The 11,382-nt window shown below is 44.2% G+C and overlaps 1 protein-coding gene across 1 annotated transcript; it reads left to right on the top strand.

Moving 5' to 3' along the window:
* The first annotated feature begins 9,766 nt into the window (after positions 1–9,766).
* LOC114069168 (uncharacterized protein C18orf25-like) lies at positions 9,767–11,139 on the top strand. Its single transcript, XM_027905785.1, has one exon. It carries the CDS (start codon positions 9,915–9,917, stop codon positions 11,121–11,123), a length of 1,209 nt encoding a protein of 402 aa, XP_027761586.1. The 5' UTR covers positions 9,767–9,914; the 3' UTR covers positions 11,124–11,139.
* The last annotated feature ends 243 nt before the right edge of the window (positions 11,140–11,382 follow it).

The following is an 11,382-nucleotide window of genomic DNA, read 5'->3' as shown; positions in this document are numbered from 1 at the left end:
TATTCCTGATCCCTGAATTTATACACACTGTTTAAAGGGTTGTTATTGTGGGTTTTTTGGAAATTGGTGCCCTGGTAGTCTGCTCACAGCCTTGAGATACCACATCTCAGAGAACAAAGGACTCTGACTGGATTATTCTCCACCTCATTTTATACCAACCAGGACCCCTCCATCCCAGGCATTATAGAAACAAAATAAAGGAGACAGAGACACTCAGAGATGGGACAACTAACACTGGCCTCTGGTGGCCTGTGCAGAAACAGGCCAGACTCTGGAAATGGTAATTTCTGACCTAGGACCCTGCTTTCCTTTGGGAAGAGCCTACCCAGAGTGCCTGGGGCCATGGTGTTAATGAACCACCTGCTACCTGCTAGGACTGAGCAGGGTAAGAAAGCCGGAGCTGTGGCTTGTTTTCCTATGCCAGATGAGCCATAGTTACTGCTGAACCTCTCAAGCCTCTCTCCCAACTTTGGTTTACTAAAGGAACAGCCTGTTCCCCCAGCCCTAAGGTACCACGTGCACTGAGGCATTCCACTGAATCAGGTAGTTCTCCTACAAAGGGGGTTGGGGCTTTTGGATGCAATCTGCCATTTTCCCTTTTTCAGGTGCTGGTCTGCATGGCCAGCTCACAGGAATTCTGCCTCCTTCCCCAGGGGCCTGGGACAAATATTGCCACCTCCTGCAGCCCCAGGGCAGCCTCAGAGAACAACAGCAGATACTCCTCCATCCTTAACACCTAATTTTAGGCACAGGAAGACTTTGCACCAGAAACTGAGTTTACAGCAGACTGAGGAAGGTTTTTGGAACTCATCTGAATGCTCTAGAGAAACATTCCCTGTTATCTGTCACTCCTGAAGGGAAATTTCATTGTCCTACACATCACTTTCAACTCCCCTTTGTGTTTGCCCCATTATCCTCACTGGATGCATTTGGTGCAGTCACAGATCACTGGTACCCCCTATTTTATCCGGGGGAACAAGAATTCCCCACAAGCTGCCTCACACCAACCAGGGGGAAAGGAGTTTGCCAAGGGCCTTGGTAATTCCTGCTTCCCAACCCATGGCACAGAGCACTGCGGGAGGCTGGATTTACTGCTTGCTTCGTTCACAGCAGTGACCAATATCCTTGTTCAGCTTCTCAACAGCAGTGGAAGAAGCAGTCTCACAGTGTACTATTTATTTCAAAACCCTGGGCTTGCATTCCTTTAAAAAAAGAGGGGCAGGGAGCTTCCTTTTTTTTGCACAGATCTGCACGAAGATGAGGTGAGAACACAGCCAGATACCTGGCTGGGACAGAGCTCCAGACAATCAGAGTGGTTCTCCTGGTCCATCTAGCCACGTTCCCACTATGCACTGTATCCCTCCTTTGCTGCAGGCATCATCCAGTGCATGCACAGCCACCTGGTAGCTCACAAGACACACTAACTGGGAGGGCCAGAGCCTATTGGCAAGGCCAGATCCAGCACATGGGCATCTCAGACACAGCTTGGTTCAGGGGCATTCATCCTTCTGCCACACTGACAAAAACCAGCAGGCAGTCACACAACATCCTCATTGTTCATCCGAGGTGGGGGAAAAAAAAAACCCCAACCAACCTCAGAACAGCCACAGAGGGAAAAAAATACGTGTGGGCACTCATGGCCCAACATGTGCTTTGTCTGGTCGGCGACGCCGCCAAGAAAGATGTGGCTTTGGGCCAAAAAATCCTCAGCACACCAACAAAAAAAATCGGCTCTGAGGGCTCAATTACGGGGTGGCAGAGCCGGCGCCGGGCACAGGGGGAGCACGAGCACGCGGGGAATGACCGTGCCCATCTGTCAGAGCCTGGGCTGCGGGGCTGGAGATGGCAGGCAGCGCTGGTCAGCGTGACACGCCACACTTTCAGCACTTCATCAGGACTGCCCGCAAAGCACTGCCCAACAGCTGTCAGGCATCGCTGCGCCCCGCGATTTATAAAGACGTTTTCAAGGGACGGCAACGAAGTGGCTCTGTGAATTGCTGGGAAGAGCTCCGCTCAGGCACGAGGGGCCTGGCAGGGAAGGAGAGTGTGGAGATGAGAATATAAGAAACACGTGATGAGAATAAACCTTCCTTCCTTCTGCCAAGGAGATCTCATCCTGTATTGTCGAGGAAACACCGAGTGCCTCTGACGGCAAAGTTGGGGCACCTGTATATGGGGCAGCAATAACCACAGAACTGTTGGACTAAGGGACCTGTTTAGATCACTGGGAGTGGCCCTATGGTGGATTTTAATGCTTCCATTACCACTTAACACTAAAGGACAAACTCTGGGTTAATGGGAGAAGTTCAACTGCATAGAAGCTTCATATTTGTGGGCTACCCAAATAGCCTTTAAGAAAAGCCCCAGAAGGCTTTGTTCTCCTGCATTTCAAAACTTTCCTCAGACAGCATTTGTGAATGTTCCCAGTCCTCCTCATCCCCCTTTTCTTACTCTCTCTGAATGAGCCCTGATATTTGTCTGAGCTCCACTATTGATATGAGATACACTGCCTTTGATATCACAGCAAAATTGGTGGAGTTTTGCTTCAGTGGATGGTGAGCATGCACTGGATGAGGGGAAAAAAAAGAAAATCATGATACAAAGCTCCAAGAATACTCACAGTACAACCAAATCAAAAATAAAAAAAATCAGGCTGCTAAACACAATATTTTCTGGGTGTTGTCTAGACAGCCAAATGCAATGGCTGTATCATAAAACCCTTCCCTGCACTCCCCAGAAGGAATTGGCTGGTACAGCCAACACTTCATTAGTCATCCATGAAATACTTTCTACTATTACAGCCAAAGGTGAGCCAGTGATGTAGAGTTTAGCAGATTAAAAGCATTCTTAGTTTCTGTAACCATTCTGTCCTGCAGTAGTTTCATTCCTCTAGTCTATCATCAACATATAAACCATTTTTGCCATCTTGTTTCTTCTACTTTTTATATGCATTCTTTTATTTAAGCCTTGTTTTCATTCTCTTTGACTATATTTTTTTCAAGAAGTTGTTTTTTTTTGTTTTGTTTTCGTTGTTTTTTTTGGTGTTTTTTTTTTGCTACATCTACAGAAGGAAAAAAAAGTTCAGGCACTATAAGACATCTACAGTTGTAAATGGATCAAAATATTAAAGCACTCACATGCACTTGAAAATGTGAGGCTAGCCAAAATATCAAGTGAAAGAAAGCATTTTCTGATAAATGTTAGTTTGATAGAAATCTTACAGCAGTTTCATTTGGGATTATAGGTTGGGATTTTTTTTTTCTTCCAAATATTGTCAAAAACTACTTAACTGCTCCTTCTGATTGAGGTTTTAATCCTCTTGAAATTCATGTACTACTTCTGAAGGTAATTCAGCATCTGAAACTGCATCTCAATAGAAAGCAGGATAGTCAGTCAGTCCATGACAACTTTCACAAAAGAAAAAGAAGTTATTCTTTTCTTGTAGCAAAAATATTGCAAAGTAAACATCTGTGTGTTTGTGTGTACACACACACTACATATATATAAATATATATATGTGTGTGTACACCATACACAAATAGAAATATCTCACAAATAACATGAAAGTCGAGACTAACCTTGCAATACCAAAAGTCCATCTAACAGTTTTGATAGTTGGTGTTAAGACAGTCTGCTTAGATACTGAGGAAATCACACAGTCCTACAGAGCCTCTGCTTTTTGCTGTCGTTTCCAAAAGCTTAGCTTTCAGATATTTTAAATGAAAAAAACCCACAATTGTTGATGTGAGGGAAAGCTGTGACAGAGCTGCCACTCACTGTGGGGATGTGCATCTATGAGTTAACATGCAGGAACACTCAGTTTGAAAGCAGGAATACAATCCCTTGCCAGCCCACTTATTAGGACAGACAGAAGCGCTCCCTTCCTCTTAAGGGGAATGATGGATTGTCTGAACAGAAGCAGATATTGCTTATTTCTGAATACCAAAGCCATAGGATATATTCTTCCTAGTGAGAGTTTAACTGGTCAGAGAAGCAAAATGAGTTTCCTAAAAAGACATGGCATGAGTCAATTCAAAGCAGATACAGCAAAAGAATGTTTTAGACATCTGAAGCTCTAAGTCTCAATAACTATCTATCAATGATCTGGACCAGAGGATCGAGTGTACCCTCAATAATTTCACAGATGACACTAATTTAAGTGGGAGTGTTGATTTTTTCCAGCCTAAATGACTCTGATCTCCTATATTAGCTCAACAGATCCTACTTTACTGTGGATGTCTAACAGAGAAAGGTAAATCATTTGACACAAGTCAAGCAACCAAAAGAGAATATCATCATTAAATCAGTCTCTCCATGTGAAAATTAATCTTTTTTTGCTTTGCCCTTAATTTATTTTTCATAAGTGTCTGTGGAGTCTTTATCAAGTCGGACAAAGCTGCTAATCTGCAGCTTACTGGATTCTATGCATTTGAACTCATCAACAAATGTTTACCATCATTTGGTTTTAGGACAGAAAGCCACAGGACTGAAATATTTACACATTATTTAAGGAAAAGAACATTGTTATTGTTTTGTATCTCATACAAGCCTTAGTGACATTTACTTATTTCAGTTTTATCACGTCAGTCCGAAATTAATAGAGAATTCCTTAATATGGTTTTCATGTCAACTAGTAAGGGGAAGAAAATTTTACAGTGGCATTTAAGAGATAATCCGATTTTCAGCATTAAACTTGGCCAGTGCATCCTATAAATTTTAAATTAATTGATACCAATTTGTGTATCACTATTCCATTCTGTCTCGATGGCCTCCAGGGATGTCTCAGAATCTTGCAGTGCCTGGATGATCACGCACTGATATCGTGTATCACTGAATGTAATCAGAATGAGTGTATAAACTTAAAATAGCAAAGTTGTTGCACGGTAGACAAACAGGAATTGTTAGAGAACAGTTTGCACCAATTAAAAAAAAAAAAAAAGTTCAGCCAGTTAACTAAATACCTGAGGCAATCCTTCAGCCTTCAAAGTTGGAGAGAAAGGTCTGTTTCAGCACCAAAGAGTAATTATATCCAGCCTGTGAGTGGCAGCTGAGTTTACACAAAGGTTAAGAAAGCCCTATAGGTCAGCACAGCCAAATAACATCGAGGGAGCTGCGCTGAGATAGCTGAGAAGAAAACAGTAATTGAGGAACAGAAATGTCAACGCTTAATCACAGTCCTGCCAATTTTTACCGGGTCGGAAGAAAACATTGGAGGCCAAGCTACCAAACAGCCTTTGCAAAGCAGCAGCACCTGCATTTGGAAATGACCTAGATGTTACATTTTCCTAGGGAGTCTGGGGTTTTTTTTCCTGCCTTCCAGTTACAGAGAGCACTCGTACAACAAACAGCACAAATTACCAGGTGTGGAAAAATTCTGCACAGTTACCTCCCTGAACACTGTCAGCTTCTTTGAGCTTTAATAATATCCAAAAGCATTCCAGGAAAGTTCTTAAAGTGTTGGAGAGAGAAGGAAAAACATAGCCTGAGGCCATATAAATGCTATTTATTGCTTAAAAGCAATCCAGTTGCCTCAGCTATTGTCCCCTCCTGGTTTATACTAAAGGGAAAAGCCGTTCACCCACATGAGAAGAGAGACCCACTGAGCAGGTGATAAACCCACAATCCCAGCCCCTGGACGTTATTGCCATCCCATCAAACAAAGCAGTGACTAGAGAAGAAAGGCAGTCACAGTAACTTAGACAACAAATGCTGTCCTGACACTGCTCAACAGGTGAATCACGGCATGAAATATCCCCTTTTCCCTCTCTTTGCTTGTGTGATCACAAAAAAGGGCACAAAGTCCTGCTGGATGTCCCTGCTGTCCCACATGGGGCAAAATGTCACACGAAGAGCGAAGTGACTTAAAAAAAGTACAGTTTATGGCACGAGGAAAATACAAGAATAATTTCTGTATTTGAGGTGGAAGAAGCTAATTTAAAACAATCTCAAACGTGCCAAAACGGCCACAGAATCGCAACTTCTCTCTGAGCTTACAGGGCGCTTTCAGCCTCAGAAAAACAAAAGGGAAAGGAAAAATATTCTAAAAATATAAAAACTTCTGTAGTATTGCCTTTTAACAGCGAGCTCAACTGATTTACTGCTCTTGAAGCAGGCAGGGAAGAAGGCACCCTCACGCTAGATGAAGACATTAAGTGAGGAAATGACTGTTATAGGAGTGAATTAATTTTCATTGATCCAATTTCCTGACAGACATAGCAGCAGTGAAGAGTTTACTAACTGTGGGTTCCTCCTTTGTCAGGTATCCCTCCTCGTGCTTTCACCACAGCGGCAGAACAAAAGAATCAACGAATGGAGGAGATACTTAACATTTCTCTCAAATCACCAATTAGGGCTCCTCTTGGGTAAAAGCTGCCTCATGCTGTTCAGCTTTTAAAATAAAAGACCTGCTGAATACAAGTGCAAGGACGGCATCTTAATACAGAAGTGCTGCTGAATCAAATTGATGTGATAAAATACTGTTTTTCTTTCTTTTTTATTTGTTGGCCCTCTTACCATGTTTTGGGGGGATCCCAGTGAGCTTTTCCAGAATATTTAACTGCAAAATCAGACAGTAATTGCAAATGTTAAGGCTTCACGAGCTCTGCCACTTACTACACCTAAGGAATATTTTTTTTTAATCACCATTTTGCTCAAATAATGATGGAAATAAAACTCTTTTCTGGCTATATATCCAGAGGATTTTAAACACAGCAGCTGACATGGTATGCATGATATGTCTATGGAGAAAACAAAGTCTGAATGTACTAATACAGTTTCCACCCTGTATATTTTAAGCCCTAAAAGAGCAAATGAAGTCCAGAGCAAACTTCATTGCTATCTCCAGCTAGGATCAGGTTTCCAGGTGGATTGTATAGCATAACGGGAATAGAAACACTTGAAGGCAAGATTCAACTCTGCTAATCAAACATAAGACCTTCAAATGTAGCAGAAACTCACCTTGCATAAGAAAAAATAAAAAAACGCATTTATTTATTTATTACACTTCTAGCCACCCTTGTTTAAAAGAAAAGCTTCAAAATCTGACTCAGGTACACCCTCAATCTTTAGATACTAGGAGTTAATAAAAAAGACATCATAGACCCTATTTCTTTTATATCCCCATTTTTGAATGGTCATTCTTTTAGTGGAGGCACAGGGCTGGATCAGGGTTGAAAGCCTGGTCTTGCTGAGCTTTCATTTTTCCAGTCCTTCATAAATTTTTAGTATGAAATTTAATTTTAATGTCACAGAATCCTCTGGGTTGGAAAAGACTTGTGAGATCATCAGGTGCAACCATAAACCTCAACACCGCCAAGGCCACCACTCAACCACGTCCCTAAGTGCCACATCTTTTAAACACCTCCAGGGATGGTGACACAATCCCTTCCCTGGGCAGCCTGTTCCAGGGCTTGGCAAGATTTTTAAGTCAAGAAATTTTTCCTTGCAACCAATCTAAACCTCCCCTGGGGCAACCTGGGACAACATTTCCTCTTGTCCTGCTGTTGGTTCCTCCGGAGAAGAGGCCAACACAGTGCTGTCTGCCATAACTTCCCATTCCTGCACATTCCCACAGAGTGTGATCACTGCAAGCCCATTTCCAACAGGAATCACTGCAACGACGGTCAAAATAAGGGTGCAAAGTTGTGTCGTCACGACCTGCTCACAAAAGATGCAACACCCTTTCTGTATACTGGCAGTTCTGCTGCTGCCAGTGAGAGCCCTTCACCACAAATGCAAATATAACAGACACTCAGCACTGAAAAGAATTAAAAGACACAACCAACGTGCCAGTTCCCCATCCATAAAGAATCAACCATTCTTTTCTAATCTATTCATATGATACGCAAAGATTAGTCTTTAAAAAGTTCGTCCCTCTTCCCCACAGCACACGAATCTGACAGTAATTTCTTCATGCTGTTTTGAAGGTGAGCATGCAAGACATTTTAAATACTGTTGGATCACTTTCTAGTCCCAGTATTAGATGAACTTACGATAGTGATGGTGCCACTTTCCTAGCTGGGGCATTGAAAACAAATAAGGACCTCAGGGAAAAGGACAATAAGTAGGTTAAGAGCTGTCTGACTGCTTTTCCCTGTATTTACTCCAGGTACCAAGCCAATACTTGGAGTGGCTCCTACAAAATATGTGGGGTTTGTTCATTAGTATGAAAGTGTGGGGTTGTATTTGCAGTTCAATCGTTGGCATTCCACATGAACTTGAAAAAATAGATCACATTTTTCCATGGCCAAATATTCTATATGGGGGGACTTGCTGAAATTCCACACCTTTTATCCCCTATTATTCTAAAAACTGAAAGTTTTCCCCCATGAATAACTTCTGAAAGCAACTTGCTGTCTAGAAAAATAATTAATGGAAACCCAAGTCTCAGACAAGTGTGGAAAGATGTTCACAGAGTTCAGCATTTGAGTTGTCTTCCACATTTTCACCTTTCTAATAACAGCAAACAAAGAATGCTTGACCAGTCAGAAGGAGAGCACAGGTATCAGATTATCACCTACTCACACATCACATTGTATAGTAACGAAACAAATTCTGGCTGGAAAAACATAAGACTCCTCTGAGCAAAATAATCAACTCAAAAAATAATTTGAGTATGAACTGGGACTCCCTCCTTGCAGCAGTGGGTTTGTCCAGAAAATACACATATCCTTGAAAAATATCTTAATTTCAGTGTCCTGAGAACCCTTCATGCCAAGGTACATAGAGCTGGCTAAAATGGCCACATCCATCTTTACTGTGAAATGCACGAGGAAATGACTTTACTGCTTTAACTCATCTTAAAACACATGTCGTGGTTTTGCCCACCATCCCATCCCTGGGGCTGAGGATGGTTTTGTCCAGGTAATTTCCGGACAAAAAGGCCAATCAAAAGTCCAGGAACGCCTTTGCTAATTACATCTTCAAGAAAACGGAAGAGAAGGTTGTTGGCGCAGTTGAAATTAGTAGCAGCAGCCATGTAGGGGAGAGGAGTAGCGGGCCCGAAGACCCATGCCGAGAAGTCTATCAAGGACTGTTCTCCCATGGGGAGGGACCTCCATAGGGAAACAGGGGTGGACTCTTAAGCCATTATCCCCTGTAACCCTGTGGAAGAAGATCCATAGTAAGCAAATGTCCCCTTGCAAGCCCATGGAAGGAAGACCCTTCAAGACTGGGTAACCCCCAGCCTTCGGTCTTAGCCCAGGAGGGGGGTAAGCCCAGCCCTGGAAGCCAACACAGAGCGAGAGGGAGAGAGAAGAAGTTCCAACTGCAATGAAAGTACTGCTGCTGCTGAGGATCTATTGCTAGAGGGAGAGAACTGGAACTCCAAAAATACAGAATGAAACTACTTCTTCTCCTTGGACTAGTATAAAAGGGAAGAAGTGTTTCTGTATATATATTGCACTTTACCTTGAGTAGAAATTGTTGTAGATAGAGTTCTTTAGTTTTTAATTTATTAGTAGTTTTTGTTTTACTAGTAATAAATGTATATACTATTTTACCCCAAATCCTGTCTCTCTTTTGTCTGCAAAAACTTACTCTCAACTAATAGTAATTGTGTGGGGGGTGGAAAGCAAAATTGACCCAAAGCAAAACCACGGCAACACAGAAGTTAAAAAGGAACAAAGTAGAAATAATAGGCAAGCCACGTAGCAGATGAACTTGGACATTAACTGCAGACCACTGAGAAGAGGATGAGTAATTATACTTGCAACACATTCCCGGCGCTTCCCAGCGCTTCCCGCAGCTCTCGCCGCTCCGCCCGCCCATGCCCCGGCCACTGCCCCCGTCGGGGAGCCCTGGGGGGGCCCTGCCTCCAGCGGGGTGCTATATTCCCCAAGACCACATATAGTTTGCCCACTCTTCCAGACCCCGTGCCCAATGCTCTGAGACCAGGAGGACCTTTTTTCTCTGCAATGAAGATGAAGGCAGTGGGAAAAGCTGAAGAACTTGCTGATTCAGAAGTTCCACCGAAGGCCTCTGAGAAGCAAGAGACTGCTCCTGATGAAGACCGACCTATAGAGCTTGAGACGCAAACCCAGAAGGACAGCATGCCCACTGCAGCTGACTCTGCAGTGCTCTCTTCCATGCCTTGCTTGCTGATGGAACTGCGGCGAGACTCCTCGGAGTCCCAGCTGGCATCCACGGAGAGCGACAAGCCAGCGGGCGGCCGAGTGTATGAGAGTGACTCTTCCAATCACTGCATGCTCTCCCCTTCTTCCAGCGGGCATTTGGCTGACTCAGACACGTTGTCTTCCACGGAAGAGAACGAGCCCTGTCAAACTGAAGCTATTGCAGAGGGAGACCCTTCTGCGGCGTCCAGGGCCGCGGCTGGGAGGAAATCCAGGAGATCCAGGTCCGAGAGCGAAACGTCAGCGATGGCTGCCAAGAAAAACCAACAGTCCAGTGACAAGCAGAACGGTCGAGTTACCAAGGCCAAGGGCCACCGAAGCCAAAAGCACAAGGAGAGGATCTGGCTCCTGAGGCAGAAGTGGGAGGCGGCTGCTTGCAAGAAGTACAGCGTGCTGCAGGACAGCAGTACCAGCGACAGCGACCTGACCTGCGACTCCAGCACCAGCTCATCCGACGACGACGAAGAGGTTTCAGGGAGCAGCAAGACAATCACGGCAGAGATACCAGATGGACCCCCCATTGGGGCTCACTGTGATATATCAGACACAAACTCGGACCCAGAAGTGGTAAATGTGGACAATCTCTTGGCAGCTGCAGTAGTTCAAGAGCACAATAGTTCTCTGGGAAATCAAGCGTCGGCATCTGCCTGGAGAACCAGAGGGCTGCTGGATGAAATGAGTGCTGATGCAGGTTATTTGGATCCAGGCTTCCTTGCAACCTCTTCTGGTAACGCCCAGGCCAGTGAAGAAATTAATATTGCCTCTTCTGATAGCGAAGTAGAGATTGCTGGAGTTCAGGAGCATGCCAGGTGTGTGCACCCCAGGGGAGGCGTGATCCAGAGCGTGTCCCCCTGGAAGCGCGGCTCCCAGTTCATCAGCGCCCAGCAAACGCAGCCATGGACAGCAGTGGCTCCCCAGCAGAACTGGTCCTCACCCCCAGAAGTCGTGGACCTCACCCTGGATGAGGACAACAGGCGCAAATTCCTGCTGTAATTCCGTGTCACTGTGTCCCCGTAAAACTTGTTCTTGTTTGTCTAACGGTCAACTCCTGGCCTTTTCAGAACTCAGCACACTCCCTTAAAACTGCCAAGACCCCAGCACTGGCCCTTCAAGACCCTGACATTTTAAACATGCTAGCAAGCTGAGGTTGTTTGTTTGTTTGTTTGCTTGCTCGCTCTTTAAATAAAATTCGTTTTGGTGAAATGCATTTGTTATCTCATCACAGAGACAACATACACGTTATGCCCTTTGT

This window comes from Empidonax traillii, unplaced genomic scaffold (genome assembly GCF_003031625.1).
Source record: "Empidonax traillii isolate 1590-97213 ecotype Southwest subspecies unplaced genomic scaffold, ASM303162v1 scaffold1204:size235212, whole genome shotgun sequence".
Taxonomy (NCBI): domain Eukaryota; kingdom Metazoa; phylum Chordata; class Aves; order Passeriformes; family Tyrannidae; genus Empidonax; species Empidonax traillii.
The sequence above is the reverse complement of the archived record's forward strand: the minus strand, read 5'-3'. Positions and strand labels throughout refer to the sequence as shown.